Source organism: Diabrotica undecimpunctata, chromosome 1 (assembly GCF_040954645.1).
Source record: "Diabrotica undecimpunctata isolate CICGRU chromosome 1, icDiaUnde3, whole genome shotgun sequence".
Taxonomy (NCBI): Eukaryota; Metazoa; Arthropoda; class Insecta; order Coleoptera; family Chrysomelidae; genus Diabrotica; species Diabrotica undecimpunctata.
In genome coordinates, this window is record NC_092803.1 from 92,362,521 (window position 1) to 92,383,767 (window position 21,247).

The 21,247-nt window shown below is 33.1% G+C and overlaps 2 protein-coding genes across 2 annotated transcripts; both read right to left on the reverse strand.

Moving 5' to 3' along the window:
• Nucleotides 1–9,101: 9,101 nt before the first annotated feature.
• On the reverse strand, nt 9,102–10,589 carry LOC140433661 (uncharacterized). The gene has a single exon (XM_072521642.1). It carries the CDS (start codon nt 10,587–10,589, stop codon nt 9,102–9,104), a length of 1,488 nt encoding a protein of 495 aa, XP_072377743.1.
• Nucleotides 10,590–10,676: 87 nt separating this feature from the next.
• LOC140433664 (uncharacterized) lies at nt 10,677–14,362 on the reverse strand. Its single transcript, XM_072521645.1, has 3 exons — nt 14,039–14,362; nt 11,582–12,727; nt 10,677–11,036 (listed from the first exon to the last, which is right to left on the reverse strand). Exons 1-3 carry the CDS (start codon nt 14,360–14,362, stop codon nt 10,677–10,679), a joined length of 1,830 nt encoding a protein of 609 aa, XP_072377746.1.
• Between the last annotated feature and the right edge of the window lie 6,885 nt (nt 14,363–21,247).

Here is a 21,247-nt window from a genome sequence, read left to right on the forward strand (position 1 = left end):
TCAGAATAAACGTGAATTGGCATGCGCTCCGTTTCGCCAACTCTTTCACGATTCAATAAAATCAAACGGCAGAAAATTATTTCCATTAATTTTATGTATTATATAATTAACTTGTAGCTTATTTTACTATTTTTATTATTCTTTAAATGTTGAATAGATTCATCTGCTTTCTTCAATAAATAATTTTTGAAAATTTTTAGATCAGTTGCTACAAATCAATAAATCTTTCTTTGCCACTAAAGAAACTTTCCGTAACTGAGAATCTACTCGTAAATATTTAACAAATATGCACAAAAATACATCGGAATACCTACACTAGCATAGTGCGTAGTAGACACTTTTCTTTTTATTTTGTGTGGCTGTGCTATTATTACTGCATCAGTAGTAATCCTGAGTTTACACCAATCTAACATTTTGTTCTTCAGATATGTCCCTTTAGTGATTTCATGATTTGGTATGGACCATTCATCTTTTAGCAGATTGAAAATTCTCTGACTTCTTGACAGGTTCAGTTTTTAGCCTATAGATTAATTGATACTGTATAAAGCAAACTCAATAAAACAATCTTTGTGTTAAATTAAGTAACGTAAGTACATCCATTTAAACTTGTGCATTCGTGTTTAAATTAAATATAACTAATTGTATAAAAATACACATTTTGGAAGTATTTAATTTTGTTCCGAAGGGATTGTTTAACTATCGTACCTTTTTCAATTTTCTACTCATAAAATAAAGGCTAACTTCTAACACCTATCTATTAAAATGTTAAAAAATCTGATGTTGACCCGTCACGTACCTGACATCGTTTCAAGGTGGGTGGGTTATGCGACTTTCGTTATCAGGTTTAGCATGCACAAAAATATATTTTATCTAGTTTTTGAAAAACGTCTAAAAGTCTGTCCCTGTATTTAAATTTATCACTAATTAACCACCCCGAATCTGAATTTGTTCTTTTACAATATCGAAAGGCTTTTCAAATAAAAGTTGTTCGCAAGACCAGCTTTTCATATATCGGAAATATACATTCTTAAAAAATCACAAAAAACAAAAGTACAAGAGTAAAGTACCACAGCTTCTAGATGAAGGTTGCTGTAAACATTTTCAAAGGATGCGATTTTAGTAAAAAGCTTAAATATGAAATGTCATCAAAGTAATATTGTAAAAATAATATACATATTTACAACTTAAACTCTATTACCTACATGTTACTGCAAAACATCTATATATTTAATGGTATTTCAGACGGTTAGCAATGTTGCCAAATTGAAATGACGCAGAATAATCGAGAGAATGAAAATAATATACACCAATGAAGTATACTCCATTGTTTCATACGCCTCCTGCAGGAGATACCATGAACTAATATATCCACAAAAATTTCATGCTAACACCATTGTTGCGTCACTTAAAATCCTTAATAAATTTGTTGCTATAACTCAGAACTATATGCAAATTCGCCACATCCGTTGTTTGGATTACGAGTGTCCCCTGATGTCAGTTAGGAGAAATTGGTAACGACCATTTTTGAAATATAAGCGATTGTAATCCTGCGTCCGTATATTGACGCAACAATGCGGTGGATGCAGCATTACATGCAAAAACATAAATGTAAGGACGCATCAATGTCTGTAGGATCTATATATATATATATATATATATATATATATATATATATATATATATATATATATATATATATATATATATATATTTATATATAAATATATATATATATATATATATATATATATATATATTTATATATATATATATATATAGAAAAGAAATTTAATCTTTGCAGATTAGTTAAATAGTAAACTCTTAAATATTGGGGAAATCTGCAAGAAATACTCTAATGTGTATCAATTGTTTCGCCGAACGTTTTCGCCAAAGAGAATTAATTTGGCTTCTTCAGGGCTGAAAGAGAATAAATTATAATTAGCTACCATATATTATCTATTAAAACATTATTGATCTTACCGTAACTTAGAATTGTAGAGTTAAAATATTAAAAAACTTTGCTAGTAACATAGTGGTGTTTTTTGTTACTATGTGCAAAAAAAGTTTTTTATAAGAATTGAAATGTATGGTAGCTTCGAACTTGACACGTAAAGGCTTACCCAAGGTTAATCGAAAAACCCAATGCAACTACATTTAAAAGGAGGTAATTCTTTGAAATGTCGGCAATAACTAAATTTCGATTTTAAATAGTTAAAAGTGAGGTTCTGTTTAAGCCAGAACGCAAGCGCTGACAACTTCATTATAATTGGTATGAATCTTTATGTCGTTAAGGTTCATTGGTAAAAAACGAATAAATTTAAATCCCAGTAAAGGGAAATATTATTTTGATTTTCTTTATTTAATTATATTATTGTTCATGTATTATTGAATCTTATTGAGACGTATCTAAGAAAAGCAAGGGAATGTTATATATTTTTTGTTAATGAAAATTAATTATAAAGGTATGTTAGTTGTTAATGGATATATCAGTCAAATTAGTAATCTGTGATATAGTATTGTTCTTGGTATCTGATTTAAGTAACAGGTGGTATATATCGCTTAGATTCTTGATGTCACTCTTAACATTAATGGAGAAATCGTTAAGAAAAATATAGGACATTTCAATGAACTCTCTTTTAGATTTATTGTTCTCACGGTGGAGAATTGTGGTGTTGGTATAGTCCATGAGATGACCAGTGGAATGGACATGTTTGGCTAATGCACAACGGTCAGGGTGAAGTCGAGAATCACTTTTGTGTAATGTAATACGTGATTTCAATAATTGAGATGTTTGACCGATGTAGGAATTGTTGCAAGAGAGACATGGAATGTTGTAGACAATATTACTAAGCCTATCTATGGGAGTCTTATCTTTTATCTTAGAATAAAGATTATTAATTGTTAGGGCTGATCTACAAGCTACATTAAGTTTAATGTTCGGCGAAACAATTGATACACATTAGAGTATTTCTTGCAGATTTCCCCAATATTTAAGAGTTTACTATATATATATATATATAAAAATAGTAATATCTAAATTAATAAATTTTATAGTTCAATAATAGTAAAATAAGTTGTTAACTAAACAAAATGAGATTAAAAGGTGAGGGTTTAAATATGAATGTAAGTAAACTACAGCAATACAAGTATACCTATAAATGTAAATCTAATAAGGAAAAATAAATAAATAAAGAAGTTAAAAAAAATGAACAAAGAGCAACAGGAACAAATTAGAAATAATAAAGAATATTTTGCAAAGAGAAATATACTACAAAATGTACGGTCTGAACTGAAAATAGGCACCACGTTGGGCTCGCCAATGTAACAAAAATGAATGGGCTAAAGGAGTCTGGGTGACTGTATCCAGTCTAGCAAAAGTGTGAACTCTAAAATGTACCTTGATACACCAACGAACTAATATGTGGAATAACGGAAGATGGAAGGGGTTAGATAGAAATAAATTATGTAAAAGAAATAAATAAAGGGTAAATATGAATTTTAAAATATAGCAGAATTAAGTGTTGGCTAGCGACTATTCAGGAGAATGACCACTTGACACTCAAAGAAGGATTCGGCCAATTTGCATGCCCTACAGAGACCGTAAGATATAAGAACTAATGACAAGAAAACCACCAAGAAATAAACAGATGAAAGATAAAAGTTGCTCTAATGAATGCTTGGGCGCCAGGAAGTTAAATGTTTTCTTCCGAGATATCTTGTATTGCTGAAATATGAAAGATAGGTACTAATTGAAATATTAAATTTTAACCACAACTTTAATAATTACCAAACTTAGGTACAGACTATTTTAAATGCTTATATACTAAACCACCACCTCTTATGTACAATTAACTTAGCTATATTTACAGTAAAATCCCTGAATATAATTATAAAACAATTTGACCCTGATATACCCCTTAATTTCAAATCGTGACAAAAGTTATATCCAATAATAATGTATAAATAATAAATATAATTATATACTACTCACTAATAGTTTAGTTTTCGTTCAAGAATTGTCTAGGTTTTCAAGTGAAAACTCTCTGGATATGTGTGCACACGATAACCTAACAAAGAGAAATTCAAAAGAGAGTTATAACCTCATCCCTTGGTAGACAATAAATAATTAAATTAAGTTACAATAATTAATGTTTTAAGAAAATTGAAGGTATTTATTATTAAGAATATATATTCAAATTAAAAGTGGAACCAAAAGTTAAAACCTTGAAGAGGATGTAGCAAAAGTTATTTAAAATAATTGAGTGAGAACCAAAAATAAAAGTAAGTTCTTCCTGCCGGTTTCCCTTGAAGATGATCCGGTGGAGAACTAGACTCAGGTGGTAAAAGGTACACCAAACCTGGTTTCCCTGGATCAGGTACTCTTAGACAAATAAGTCAACTTAAAATTCTCTTAAATTTCCAATAAATGAACTTGAAACTTCTTCCCCTTGTCCTTAGTAAGTACAACCCCAAAACTAAAAAAGATTTCTTCCCCTGACTTGCAACTGGATTCTGGGAGTAGGCGGCTAGGGTGATCCAACTGAAAGTATCCTCGTACAAACAACAAAATAACTCAAATGATTTCTTCTAAAACAAACAGCTCTTGACAATAAAATAAACTTAAACTCAATTCGGAAAAAAAATGGCACTTCACAGCCGCAACTACTCTGATCGAAACGATCTTTCTTCGATCACATCCAGTTGACAAGTCCCTGTGAAGGTTCTACACGTCGTCGAGTGGATGTACTTTCAGAATCTTACCACTGGTGGCGCGGTTTAATGCCAACCTTAGAAAATAAGATTTACTGGGAGTTATTGAAATATTTAGTTTAAGAATATTTCAATATGAATTTAATTTAGAATTAAATTAAAAGATTCCAGTCACAAAAAAAGGTAAACGATTATTTAAGTAACGGACTCGTTACATACTGTCAAATAGTACATATTTAAAGAATGGGCAAAACAAAAATGTGATTAATTATTAACTAGTACTTTATACAAAATATCAAGAACCTTCTAGTTGCAATCTCTTTGTTCACACCTATACAAACTTATTTATTTGCAAATGAAAGCAAGTGAAATGTATAATTGAAGTTGTATACTGTATAATGTCCAGGTGTAATTCAGAATATTACCTATATTATTTTAATAACCTACTTCGTTTATTAATATTTATAATTATTGTTACCTGAGATTCACCAATTGTAGGGATTACATTCTCACGCAAACGGATAACAGCTAATGAGGTCCTATCTATACAGTCCTCCGCGAAATGTTTAGAACACAATTTACTAAATTTTGAAGGTTCCCAGTCCCCAGTTCCCACACTATTTACGAACTGTATCCAGGCATTTCTCCTTTCAACATCTTTAGGAAATCTACAACCACATAAACCAAATTAAAAGATTACCTGTTCTTTTTACACGCGGTATCACTAAAAACGGAAGTAATACCGCCCTGTACACTGTTTACAATTTCATACAAACCTATGAAAAGATATTCCAGTGAAGATTTTCTTATTGTTACGAGTGTTATTTGGACACAAAATAAAAGAACACGATGTCATAATAGTTTCACTTTAAATAAACGTAAAAACCGTACAAAAATATTTTTCAAATTAAATTTCTATGCACGAACTACTCAACACAAACAACAATCTGTCAGATACTCACCAATATGGCGAACCGATTCCATCTATTTCACCGTCACGATACACAGACTACCGGTATGTTCTTGCCATCGAGTTAGAATCTAGATTAGAATCGAGTTAGATTCTAACTCGATGGTTCTTGCGCATGAAAGGCGAACGCGTGACGTCATGTGGGAACCTTAATTTTCAGTCGGCAATGCTAAATCAAGCGGTAATTGTTTGAATTTTAAAATTATGTACCTATCATCGCTTTTTAAATAAAAAATTGTATTTTATAATCTTTTTACTGCGATTTTCCAATATGCATTTTATTTAAACATGAATTTCCATTGAAAAATAAAGATTTTATCTTTTGTCCAATATACATTTACCATAATATATTAAAAAAATAAAACAAAATTAATATAAACATTCACTTTACTTTTGGGTCTGTAAAAATGTTTCACATAAACTTAACCCCAAATCAATTAGGAAGTTTTAAATTTTAGATAAAATACTTACTTGGTGACTTTCAAATTTTATTTACAAAGTAGAAAAAGGTTCATTTCAAGTTAAACCAGGTCAGGAATCTAAAAATTTAAAGTGAGAAAATTTTATTACATATATATATATATATATATATATATATATATATATATATATATATATATATATATATTACTAAGATCTGCTTTCTCTTACTTTTATATTAACTTTTTATTTATTTAATTACTTTAATTAATTATCTAAGTGTCGCAAATACATAAAAAAAATAATCTCAGGGTGCCATTTTACTATACAAAAAAAATAAATCAGCTTAGGTTATTAGGTTATACTTATCTTTTCTCGAGTCTTCCAGTATCTCTTAGTTGTTCCTTATCGGGATAAAATAGGAAAAGGAAATAAATAGAAATAACATAAATAAACAAATACAAATATCTTTTATTATCAAAAGAAATAATATGAAGATTTATCAAATAAATTCCATGGGCTTAACTGTCCCAATGAAAATTGTACCACATAAAATAATTTTAATTTACCAAATATTTATCGGTTTGTTTTTTTATAACATTGATAAAACAACGTAAACAAGAAATTTGGATATTCGTAAAATAATTACACTTCCTATGAAAATTTTGAAATATTGGAATCTTTGTTCATATGTTTTTGTACTCAAAAAAATATAAAATTCTGAATATTATAAAAAGAAACTTTTTAAATTTATTAAGCAATATTACAACAATAAACAACAATTTGTAACTAAACTAATCCAGAATTACTTTAATTGTTTACAGCTTAATATTTTAAAACTTCAATTTGATCACTTTCAACGCCACTAAGTATGAATTTAATGTATCGAAACTCAAACAACAAACAAGGAGCAAATGGAGCAAATACATTTTAGGTCCCGCGTGACGTAGATGCGCGGCCGAACCAAATTTAGCGACGACAATCGGCATTCCGTTTAGTCTGTGTATCGTGTTTCACCGTATGTCATATCCCCTCTCTTACATATCTCTGGTTATAGTAGAACATGGATTCTTGGAGACTTTGTTAAAAAGTATGTTTAAATAAATGTATTAAACTCAATGAAATATTATTACTTGGCGCAGTCTAGTGGAAATTAAACGAAAATCATGGAAGAAAGGTTACCAAATCCATTATCATTTGAAGGCAATGTGGCCGAAAATTTTAAACGATTTAAGCAAAGTTTTGAAATATATCTGATGGCATCAGGAAAAAGTGGTAAAAGTGATGAAGTTAAGGTAGCAATTTTACTCAATTTAATTGGAGAAGAAGATTGAGATTTATAACAGTTTAGAATTAACAGAGGTCCAACAAGGAAAGCTAGCAGATGTATTGGAAGCATTTGAGTCTTATGTCACCCCTAGAAAAAACGTGGTTTATGAAAGATATTTGTTTTATAAGCGCATTCAAGAAGAAGGAGAGCCTTTTGACCACTTTTTAACAGATTTAAAAAATAAAGTAAGAAATTGTGAGTTTGGTGTTGAAGCATTTTCAATGGTAAGAGATAGAATAGTATTAGGCACCAATAGTAAGGATGCACAACAAAGCATGTTAAAAACAATTAATTTAGATCTGACTAAAGCTATTGAAATATGTAAAATGCATGAAGTATCCCAAGCTCAAATAAAAGAAGTTCAGAATAGCTTAGAGAAGGTGAAAATTGAATCTATTGGAAGTAAAGTCAAGCAGGGGCATAATTCAGTCTAAACAGTCAGGGGTGCAAGTTCTTCTAGAGGTGAATTTAACTGCAGAAACTGTGGGAGTGTCCATGGACCAAGGAGGTGTCCAGCATATGGAAAAAAGTGTAGAAAGTGTGGTAAAAATGGGCATTTTGATAAAGTGTGTTATCATGGTAGGTTAGTAAGAGAGGTACAAGTGGAAGAAAGTGAAAATAATGAAGTAGACAATTTCATGATTTCATCAATCACTGTTAATGAAATTAAGAATAAAAATAATAAAGACTGGATGGAAAATTTAAAAATTAATCACATAACACATGGTGGTTTTAAGATCATTCCTTTGGGTATAATAAAACTTGTCTGTAAATATAAAAATATTGATCATTTATTAGATTTTGTTGTTGTAAAGGAAAGATCAACACCTATCTTGGGTTTATGTTCTACCATAGAGCTTGATTTAATTAATAAAATTGATAACATAACACCGCATTCTAAAGAAAAATTTGTAGAAATGAATAAGGATGTTTTTTCAGGTTTAGGTAAATTTCAGAAAAAATGGAGTTTAAAGCTTAAAGAAAATGCAGTGTGGAAAGGGTAAACTTTGTTGCCAAACTATCCACATTTAAGAGAGGCGTATTTGAACACCTAATTGCTTCAAAATATTTATAAAGGACCACTGAAGCAATAAAACAATTAAGAGGTATTTTCCTTCGATTTATTTACAGTGAACTTAAGGGCTGATTCAAACATTGACAATTATCGCAATTCTGACAGTTACATAAAGAGTTATACAAATATTAGCTTTACAGTGCTGAGAGGCAGTAACAGAGATACATAGACTTGAGAGAAACAAACTGATATACGTTTAACACAAAACACCGGGTTTACAAGCGCATTTATCACTTACGGACCACGCACTTTTCGGGATCGACAACACACGCCCGGCCTTCACTTTTTGAGAGGCAAACTGTCATTGTCTAGTCCTAGTCCTAAGTTATATAAAGCGGGGAGTAGAGTGTTTATGATGTAGGGAGTCAGTCGCACACACGTCAACACGACAGCTGACGACATAAGCGCACAATTCGATAAAATAACTATATTATACAGGTTGCTTTTTACAACATACTGCCCCCCGTTGAAGCACTAGCTTTAACATTATAAAAGACATTAAAAAGAAAAGAGTACATAAAAAAACCAATATGAGTAATAGTATACAAATTCATACAAACAACATATTATGAGTAAAAGTACTAAACCTAATAACATTAACATAATCCTTCACTAGGAAGAGGACACAATTTTGTTATCGAGCGTTTGAAAATCCCATCATTAGTTTTAACAGATGCAATTCTCACTCGGCCATCTTTACCCGGAAAGACTTCCATCACTCGTGCCAATGACCAGTAGAGAGGAGGGAGATTGTCTTCTTTAACTAGCACAAGGTCATTGGGTTGTAAATTTTTAAATGGGAGAAACCATTTTGGACGATTTTGAAGTCGATTCAGATAATCAGTCGACCACCTTTTCCAAAAAAGTTGCTGGAGCTTAGAGAGATTTTGCCAGATGCTAAGTCGATTTTCCGGGATAGATGTATACTCCTGGTCGGGTAGCGAGGTGAGAGACCTTCCAATCAGGAAGTGACCAGGGGTAAGATATGTGAAATCGGAGGGATCATTAGAGAGGGCACAAATGGGCCGAGAATTAAGTACGGCTTCATTTTGGGTAAGCACGGTACTGAATTCCTCGAATGTAATTTTGAGATTGCCCAACAATCTATAGATATGATGTTTAGCGCTCTTTATAGCGCTCTCCCAGAGTCCTCCATGATGAGGAGATCGAGGTGGTATTGTTTTCCACCGAATTTGAGAGGAGGCTAAAAATTCCTGAATAGAAGAGTTAGTTTCCTTATTTTTCAAGAAATTGTAGAGTTCGAATAACTGATTTTTAGCCCCAAGAAAGTTTGTCGCATTATCAGAGAAAATAGTCTGAGGGAGACCTCTGCGACTGATAAAGCGCTTGAGAGTGAGAAGAAACGCTTCTGTTGTAAGCCCACTGACTAATTCTATATGAACCGCACGTGTGGACATACAGACAAACAGAGCTATGTATGACTTTATCAAGGGACTTTTACGAAGTTTAGAGGCCTTTATTAGAAAGGGACCACCAAAATCCAAACCTACATGAGCAAAAACTTGAGCAGAGCATAAGCGTTCCTTAGGTAAATCAGACATGATTTGAGCTAAGGGTTTGGCATTAAACTTGAAACAAACATGACATTCGTGGACTATCCTCTTAATCTCCCGTAGACCATTCAAGGGCCAATATCTAAGGCGAACTTGAGAGAGAGTATTCTGAGGACCTGCATGATGGAGCCTGAGATGTTCTTTTTTGAGAATTAGACGAACAACATGATTTTTCGAGGGGAGGAGGAGAGGATATTTTTGATCAAAGGTAACTTCGGAATACCTAAGACGTCCACCTACACGGAGCATTTCATTTTTGTCAAGAAAAGGAGCAAATTGTAAGAGAGACTTATTAGAAATAATCTTATTGCCTTTGAGATCAGCAATTTCTGAGGAAAAACATGAGTTTTGCAATAATTTTATAATTTTCATTTCGGCATTTTGAAGTTCAGATACTTCAAGTGCACCCGATAATTTTTGAGTGCCAGACTTTGCGTTATTACCAAATCTGAGTACATAAGCTATAGTCCTTACATATTTCGTGAAACTGGAGAACCTTTCAGAAAGCATGACAAAGAAATCAAATTGAGCACTTCGAGTGTGAAGAACAACTTTTCTTTCTTCAGGTAATTTATTAAAATTAAACTTCGGACTATATTAAGACAAATTTAGGTCAAATGTTTGCAAAAACTGTGGACCGTGAAACCAAAGAGTGGAGTTGAGTATGTTAGAGGGCATCATTCCTCTGGAGAGGATGTCAGCAGGGTTGTCTTTAGACTTTACGTGTCTCCAATGAGAGTGAGAAGAATTTTCTTGAATTTGAGCTACCCTGTTGGCGACAAATTGATTCCATCTGGAGTGATGTGATCTGAGCCACGCCAAAACTATCTCAGAATCGCTCCACATGTTTATAGAGGTAATAGAGGGCAATTTATCCTTTATGATATCAACCACCTTTGTGGTGAGCTTGCTAGCCAATAAAGCACCCATAAGTTCCACCCTTAGAAGCGTTATGGTCTTTAAAGGAGCAATACGACTTTTCGAAACAATAAGAGAGCACGAGATATTTTTTGATTTGTAGATGACCCGTATATAACAACAAGCAGCATATGCTTTCAAACTTGCGTCAGAAAAAGAGTGAATTTCAATAGAAGAAATTTCATGACATGAGAAAAGACATCTGGGTATGCTTATGTCTTTGAGAGCAGCGAGATCAGTTATAAACTTCAACCATTCATTTAAAATATTTAAATCCACGGAGTCATTCCAATTAATTTTAGAAATCCAAATTTTTTGCATAATAATTTTAGCAAGAACAGTTACGGGATTAATGAGCCCTTGTGGATCAAAAATTTGAGCGATAATAGAGAGTACTTCCCTTTTTGTGTAATTATCCTTTATTGATAATTGAGGTACAGAAATTGAAAATGTATCAGTACTGGGGTTCCAACAGAGACCTAAAACCTTATTAGAATAATATACGCAGAGTTTGTAGAGAGAGTAGAAACATTTTCCAAAAACATTTTTGAGTTAGAGCACCATTTATGAAGAGAAATGCATGCCTTGTTGAGTAGGTCAGTTATCTCATTATGAGCCTTAAGAAGAGTTTGCGTGTCATTGGCCCCATATAGAATGTCATCTACATAGCATCCTGTTAAGAGAGCATCGGAGGCCAATGGGTATTTGTTTTGATGAGTTTTAGCTAATTCCATCAAACAACGAGTACTTTGAAAGCTTGCGCTTTTTGTTCCATAAGTTACGGTTTGAAGCTCAAGACATTCGATGTCCTGTTCTGGAGAATCCCGCCAGAGGATATTCTGCAGGAATGTGTGATCAGGATGAATTCGTACCTGCCTGTACATTTTTTGTATGTCGGAAGTGAAGACATAGGTATACAATCTAAACCGAAGGAGAATGTCGAAAAGTTCAGGCTGAAGAGTTTTTCCTTTCAACAGGATGTCATTAAGAGAATAGCCACTGGAACTTTTCATGGAGCCATCAAAAACCACCCGTAATTTGGTAGTTAATGATTCTTCTTTTATGACAGAGTGATGAGGTAAAAAGTATTTATTTTCTAAGTGCACATTTGTGAGAGAAAGAGGAACCTTTTTGGCATGTCCAAGAGAAACATATTCATTGATGAATGCTTTATATTGAGTGTATACATTTTCGTGCTTTAAGAGTTTATTTTCTAAACTAATAAACCTTTTCCTAGCCATATTGTAAGAATTGCCCAGCATTTTATGTGCTGTTTCAGAAATGAGAGGAAGCTTTACCTGAAACCGACCAGAAGGTAGAATTTGAGTTGTTTCAGTGAATATTTGTTCAGCCAGATCCTCAGAGGAGGAGATTTTAACAGAGGGGGTCACTTCTTCGACTTCGAAGAATTGTCGAATTATATTATCGAGCTTATCTTCCTCAGATGTGGACTGGACAAATAAAGAGACATTTGACTGTGTAGGGGACAACTGTGAGCTATAAATTCCTTTGTGAAGTGCGTAAGGAGGTAAAGAACCAAACATAATGTACCCTAAGTGTGTGTTCTGGAGAACAGGGAGTCCTTTACCTAAACGTATTAAACCATCCGATAACAACTCGCTATATATGTCACTGGCAAGAAGAAGATCTATATTTCCAGGGACAGAGTAGGTGGGATCTGCGAGAGTGACTGTAGAGGGGATATTAAATTTACTTCTGTTTATGGATACCTGAGGGAGTCTACAAGTTATGTTGTCTAAAATAGAACAGGAGATTTTGAAACCATTACCATTTCTTTTGTATGGAAAAATTTCTAGATCGACCATTTTGTTCGAGAATGAACTATGTTCAGAGATAGTAGAGATTTGTAACTTTTTGCTGTAAGGAGAGAGATTTAATTTTTGAACCAAATCTTTAGAGACAAATGACGACTGAGATCAACTATCTAAAATACATCTAGCGTGTATGGGTACGCCATGCTTTGAATAAATAGTGACTAGAGCGGTTGCCAGCAGAACATCCTGCTTTATTGACAGAGCAGAGAGAGAAGTCATTACATTTGACACCTGAGAGGTTTGAGATTCAGAGAGAGAGACAGAATTACTTGGACCGGCTTCACCATCAGACCAAGTGTTTTGTACATTGCGAGAGGTTGCGTGATTTTGTCGTTGAAAAGATCTACTAGAAGAAGAGCTATTTTCATGGTCATTGTGCAAGAGTGTGTGATGCCTTTTCTTGCATATACCACATAAACGTTGAGACGAACAATTTTGTGAAAAGTGTTTAGTTCCTAAACAGTTGCGACATAGTTTGTTTTCATTAACAAATTTATACTTATCCTGTAAGAAAAGATTAGCAAATTTTGTGCATGCATAAATAGTGTGTGTAGCATTATTACAAAATACGCATGTTTTGGAGTATGAGTTATTTTTATTACTTGCCGAAGAGAAGAGAACCGTTTTAGAGTTTGTTTTAATAACTTTTTTATCGTTATTATCTGAGGAGTTTAACTTTTCCATAATGTCACACTTTTTTTCTAAAAAATCAAAGAATTGATTTAGCGTGGGAATATCTTTTGACCCTAACTCGTATTCGAAAGACCGGTGAGTAGTAAAGTCCACTTTTTGCAAAAATATTTCTATTAATAAGAGATCCCAATGCTCGATGGGTACATTCATATTTTTTAGCGCGAGTAAGGTCTGTTTTGCGGTGACCAAAAATTCACGTAAGGCCTTTGCATTAGTTTTGACTAAGGATGGAACTTTCAAAAGACGCTGTATAAGCAAACTAATTACGCGCGATTTGTTTTCGTAGCGATTTCGAAGAGTCTCTAACGCGATTTGGAAGTTTTCTTCTAAAACTTGGATGTTTTCTACCAACTGGAGAGGTTCGTTGCGTAGAAAGGATTTGAGATAAACAAAACGCTGGACGTTGTTGAGTTCCGGGTTATTAATAATTAACGTTTCGAAGAGCTGATAGAATGCACTCCATTCTGAGAAGCATCCTGAGAAAGTTTGAATTTTAATTTCGGGAAGAGTCACTTTAGCACTAGCTAAACGTGGAGAAGTGGAACTGGACTGGTGTGAAGGAGGTTGGAGCATCTCCATTTTATGTTGAAGACCTGCCAGAGTTGAGAAGTACTTTTCTTCAATTTCTTCCCTATCGCGTTCTTCAGTGTTTTCTTCGTCCAGTTCCTCAATCTGATCCATGAGGTCATCATATTTGGCGTAACAATTAGTTAGTTCAGTATGACGGAGTTGAAACTGCAAGGGATCTGTTTCTTGAGCAGAGTTATCCCTTAACCAATTAGAGATACGAGAGATTTTTGATTTCAACGGTTTGCGTTGTTTCTTCAATTGATCCATTGCGGTTAGAGATGTATCAAAAGCTTTGCGAGATATTTATCTATGAGAGATACACGAGAAATAAAAAATTTTAGAGTCTAAAACACAGCTTAGTCCACCCCGTATAATAAACAAGAGTCTCAGAAAATAATGTCTGTACGAATCCTGCGAAATATAAACTCGTCCTGTATACTAATAATACGCGTTCGAACTTTTGAATGTCCCTATACGCGTGATTATAAAAATATATCATGGAACGAACTCACCAAATTAATAGAAACGAATCGTAAAAAATCCATAAATCCAGTCACATCACATGTTTCTTGTCAGCAATTTCACTTGAGATTTTGAGATGCACCTCGAAGAGCGATAAATCTGCGATAAGAATGTTGAGGATGAACACTTCAAACACTTGCGTGGTGACGTAATGTTCCATGTGCCGTGAGATTGTTTATCTTATGTTTTTACGCAAAGTTCTATTTTGTGAAGAGCACTTAGTAATGAGTATTATTTTAATTTTTATGGGAAAAGAATTAAAATAAGAGAAAATTAATTTGATTTATGAAAAAGAATTGCGATAAACAATATATTCGGTTCGAAGAGACCACAAGATGATGGAAAGGGTAAACTTTGTTGCCAAACTATCCACATTTAAGAGAGGCGTATTTGAACACCTAATTGCTTCAAAATATTTATAAAGGACCACTGAAGCAATAAAACAATTAAGAGGTATTTTCCTTCGATTTATTTACAGTGAACTTAAGGGCTGATTCAAACATTGACAATTATCGCAATTCTGACAGTTACATAAAGAGTTATACAAATATTAGCTTTACAGTGCTGAGAGGCAGTAACAGAGATACATAGACTTGAGAGAAACAAACTGATATACGTTTAACACAAAACACCGGGTTTACAAGCGCATTTATCACTTACGGACCACGCACTTTTCGGGATCGACAACACACGCCCGGCCTTCACTTTTTGAGAGGCAAACTGTCATTGTCTAGTCCTAGTCCTAAGTTATATAAAGCGGGGAGTAGAGTGTTTATGATGTAGGGAGTCAGTCGCACACACGTCAACACGACAGCTGACGACATAAGCGCACAATTCGATAAAATAACTATATTATACAGGTTGCTTTTTACAACACAGTGCCAGTGGCTAGGTCACCTCGTAGAGTCCCACTTACAATCAAGCCTAAACTTAATAATCAACTAATTGATCTTGAAAAGCGAGGAATCATAGCAAAGGTTGATGGTCCTACACAGTGGCTTAGTAACCTGGTAATTGTTGAGAAAACTGATAAATCATTACGTATCTGCCTAGATCCTCGTGACCTGAACAAGGCATTGGAACAGGAATTTTGTATAATATCTACTGTTGATGAGATTCGTTCAATGTTACAGGGTAAGTCATTTTTTACAGTTCTAGATTTTAAGGAGGGTTTTTACCAAGTAGAACTGGATGAGCAATCCAGTAATTTATGTGCTTTTGGCACTATATTTGACACATATAAATTTTGCCGCCTGTCATTTGGTCTTAACCTGAATACTTCCAGAAATTAAATTCTGAAAATTTTGCAGATATTCCTGGTTGTATAGTCTACTTCGATGTTCTATTAATTTGTGGTGAGTCACTAGAAGAGCATAATAATACACTAAATAAGGTGTTAGATAGAGCTAGAGAACTAAATGTGAAATTTAACCCAAACAAAATACAATATTGCGTTGAAAGTGTTAGATACTTGGGTCATATCTTTGATAAAGATGGGATGAGAGCTGACAACAAAAAAGTAGAAGCGATAAGAAGATTGAAGGATCCGGAAAATAAAAAGGAATTACAACAAATTTTGTGAATGGTAAATTATTTAAGGGCATTCATTCCAAACTTGTCAGAGATTTCCACGCCCTTAAGAGAACTCTTAAAAAAAGGAATGCATGGGTATGGACATATAGACATTCTGATGCACTAAATAAAATAAAAGAAGTAATTATGTCAAGTATTGTGCTTGCCAATTTCAATGAGAAGTTACCAACCGTGATATAGACTGACAGTAGTAGTAATGGCTTGGGGTGCTGTCTCTTACAGAATAACAGACTGGTAGCATTTGCATCTAGGGCGCTAACGACAGCAGAGTCAAATATGAGTCAAATTGAAAAGGAGTTCTTGGCAATCCTATATGCATGCAATAAATATCACAATTTTATCTACGGAAGGAAAGTGCAAATTGATTCTGACCATAAGCCTTTGGAGGCATTAATGCATAAAGACATTGCGGACATAATGTCGCCGAGATTACAAAGGATTAGGGTAAGATTATCTAAATATGACATAGAGGTAAAATTTAAGCCAGGCAAGTTCATGCATGTGGCAGATTTATTATCGAGGAATTTTATAAAAGATGAAGTGGATGATGATAAATTTATTACAGAAATAGTTCATACTATTAACATGACTGATGAGAAGAGAGAACAATTTAGGACTGAAGTGGATGCTGATGAGGATCTGAAACTAGTAAAGAAATATTGTATACAAGGGTGGCCCAAAACCTTGTCAAGAGTAAGCGATTCAATTAGGTATTATTATTATATAAGAAATGAACTATATTTACTTGACGGACTAATATTTTACAAAGACAGAGTTATAGTCCCAAAAATATTGAGAGAGAGCATGCTAAGATTATTGCATTCGAGTCATTTTGGCATTCAGAAAACCCAACAGAGAGCAAGACAGATATTACATTGGCCACAAATGAACAAAAGTATAGAAGACTGGGTAAGAAATTGTAGCAAGTGTGAGATATTTAAAAGTCATAATGCTAAAGAACCACTATTACTTAGAGAGTTGCCTCAAGCACTTTTTGAAAAAGTAACAAGTGATATATTAGATTGTGGTGGGCAGTCATATCTAGTTCTAATCGATTATTTTTCTAAATGGCTCGATATAGTGAAAATTAATTCAAAAACTTCTCAGGTGGTCATCAAGGAGTTAAAGAAAATTTTTTCAACACACGGAATACCCTACGAAGTCATATCAGATAACATGCCTTATAATTCGTGGCATTGTCAGCAATTTGCTAAAGACTGGGATTTTCAGTTTGTAACGTCCAGTCCCCGCTATCCACGGTCTAATGGGCAGGCAGAACGAGCCGTTCAAATTGCAAAAACATGCTTAGAAAGTGTGACGACTTAGATATGGCGCTCCTGGAGTATCGCAATACTCCAATAAATGGAACAGATAAAACACCGGCCCAATTAGTGACTAACAGGGTTCTTAGATCGAAGCTACCATCAAATAAAAAGCACAAAGACATAAATCTAAAGGAAGAGTGGGAGAAACTAGAGGCAAAAAGAAACGAATATAAAAATTATTATGATAGAAACACCAAGGTAAGAAGAGAAATAGTGCCAGGAGAGAATGTAGGTGTCAGAGAGGGTAGAGAATGGAGACCAGGTAAAATTCTGGAAAAAGTTGATGAGGCACCCAGATCTTATTTAGTGCAGAAAGAAAATGGGGAAGTGGTCAGGCGAAACAGTTATCACTTGAGGCCTTCCCTAGTTAAAGCGGAAATTAAGAAGAATACTGATTTTGCACATAATGATAGATCATTAAACTCCTTATCTGGGAATCAGAGTTGTGGAGTAGAGGAACCTTCAACCTCCCAGATGAATGCTGAAAATAGAACTAGCACTAGACTCAAAAGGGCTCCAGTGCATTTTAAGGACTATCAAATGTAAGGGGAAAGATGTCATATCAGTAGGTCATGATTACGGTCACGGGGCTCTAGGCACAATGTATGGAGACTCTTTGTCAGTTGTCACTACTTGTCAACGTTTGTTAGTAGAACATGGATTCTTGGAGACTTTGTTAAAAAGTATGTGTAAATAAATGTATTATACTCAATGAAATATTATTACTTCTGGGTTAGCTCTTTCTGGGTGTCCCAGCCACCTGAGCCTTTGCGTCTTCACGAACTTGATTATGTCTTCACCCTCGATGACTTCTTTAATTTCTTCATTGGTTAATCTTCTAAATTCGCCTACACTTATCCTCGCCGGTCCCATTATTCGTCGAATTATCTTTCTTAGATTTCCAACCTCATTTCATCTTTTTGTGTTAGGCACATCGTCTCTGCACCATAGGTGATCACTGGCCTGATTGCAGTCTTGTAAATTTTTAATTTGGTTTTCTTACTAATGTGCTTTTCTTGTGAATTGTGCGTATATTCTTTGTAAAAATCGCAGCGAGCAGAAAACACCAGGAATATCGTTTCATAGGTAAATATTTATAATAGTGCAATTAGATATTAATTGATTTTACTTCTTATTTTAATTTTAAACCTCAAAACCAATTTAAATTAGTATTTTAAGGAAAGGTGAGATCGAAATTAGTAAATAAGAATGCTAAATATGCATAGTTATTTCAGTAATTATATTATAATTAATAATTTCGGACATTTCACTCACACACCATGATGATTTGCCATTGGCGGTGTGCGTTGAGGGTTAAAATTCCATAAAAAATAAATTAAATTTCTGAGCATTCTTTTTTTAGGCATTACCATTGTTTTATTGTAATATTACTATATAAACAATTATGTTATTATTACTATATTAGTATTACCATGAGGTATTTTCAGTAACTCAAGGCATTACAATGTGTAAGTAATTAGTTTTATTTATAAGTATCTAAATTAGTAGTTTAAACTAATGTTATGATTTTACAGATTTCCTCTTAATAATACCGAGAGAACAAATGAATGGGTTCAACAAATAAATGCTGTTAATTGGATGCCCACAAAAACCAGTAGACTCTGTTCGAAACATTTCGAAAAAGAATGGTTCCACACAAGTGGTGACAAAACCTATTTATTAGGTAGTGCGGTTCCTACAATATTTGAAGGGATTAAAAAACGAAGAAAGGTAACCTTTTATAGCAATTAACACACCAAAGTTTTTTTTACCATTTTTGGTATACAATTTTGTTTCTAATAATTGAAAATATTCAGTTAAGTATTAGATAACAACCCTGTAAACATAAAATGTCTTTTATATTTTCAAATTATCCACAGTAAAGTTCAGATTCTCTTTTATACTTCCATTACACGCTATTGCTAGAAATGTTTGTTTTAATAACCTGATTGTTTTAATAACAGGCCATTGGCACATAATTTTTTTTTTCAATTAAATACATCTTTTTTAAAGTTTTAATTTTGAGAGCTTATTGGGTCGTCGTTAGGATATATGAACTATAGATATCCGCTTCACCTCTTTCAATCTTGGTTATTATGACTGATACAGCCCCAGAAACTGTTTTCCGAACTTAATAACTTTTTTCATTGTTTTAGCGCTCTTTAGAAAGTAGACAATCTGAAATTTCAACCTCGTTGGTGGAGATCCCAACAACTTCAGCCCAGGCAGGCGATGAAACTCCACGCAAGAAAAAATTAAGAAGACTATTTGCGGTACAAATGAAGAGTAAAAAGAAAATCAGACAATTAAATTAAAGAGTTACACGGTTAAAAAAACGAGACAGCTAAAATACTGTGTTCAAGAATTAGCTGGGGACCCACAAAATGTTTTAAATTCTTTAATTACAAAAAAATCTCGTGGTGGTTTAACTTATCCATCAAAAGATGTAATACAAATTTGCAATGTTTCAGAACATTTTATAAAACTGTATGAAAGCTCTTTACATACGAATAAAATTGTCGATATTATAAAAAATAAAATTATGTTCGAATGCATTCAGCTGCAATTATTGAAAAATCTTAAAGACCATGTATTAACATCAACAACTAATAATATATACTTTCTAATAGAATCTATAATTTTTAAATATTTGAATATTAGAATTCATTTTATTACAAAAAGAAGATCAGAAATTATAGATCCTCTTAGAAACCATTTAAAAAAAAACAATTTTGTTCCAAGGTCAGTAGTAAATTAGGGCTTACCCATTAACACCAAATTTTTTTTTAATTTAAAATTTTACTTATACACATAATTATTAGTAATCTTGTCCTTAATAAGGAAATATTCATGAAATTACTTTATATCCACGTCAGATGTCGTTATCAAAATACAAAATATTACTAAATTAAACCAACATGTTGTTGCTTGGTAAAAAAATGTTTCTAATAATTTAATCTGACTTATTTATATAGGCAATTCAGACATATATTATACATTTTAAAGTAGAAGACTTTAAAACAATATTGCCAATATTTGTAAATTGCGTTCCTGAGGCGACTTTATTGAAAGGTAGTTCATTTTATTATCAATATCCGTCACAAAAAAAATATCATAACATGTGATTTGCCTTAAAAAAGAAAACCACATGCAATGGTGACAGTAACATTCTCGTGTTAGTGATTCCATAGTAAAACCAGTTAGAATTTGAAGTTAACAAAAATTTTAACATGTATGACCTAGTGCGTTTTGCTTCTATAAAATGTTGTTTTCAGGACTTATTTAATAAATCAGACCCCCTCTATCAAGAGAACTGAAATGAAAGACTAATTGCCTCGTTATAAGCGGATCTCGTTTTATCAGACAACAATGAATGAATGTTACGAATCTGAAAGTGATATAACAAATGCTTTTGCACGTTATTTTGAATCTATACATTCTAACACTAATCCAATAATAAGAGACTCCTACAAGGAATATGGACTTGAACAATTATGTGTTAATTGTGTAACTCTAGAAGAAATAAATATTGCAATCAAGTCTTTAAAAAGTAGTGCAGCTATATGTGTGGATGGGATTCCTTCTTATCTGTTTAAGGCGTATTCAGAAGTCCTGTTACATCTCCTACAAATGATATTTAATAAATGTTTAGAGACAAGTGTTACGTTGTCTCTGTGGGCTTTTAATAATATTGACGACCAGTTTCTTTTTA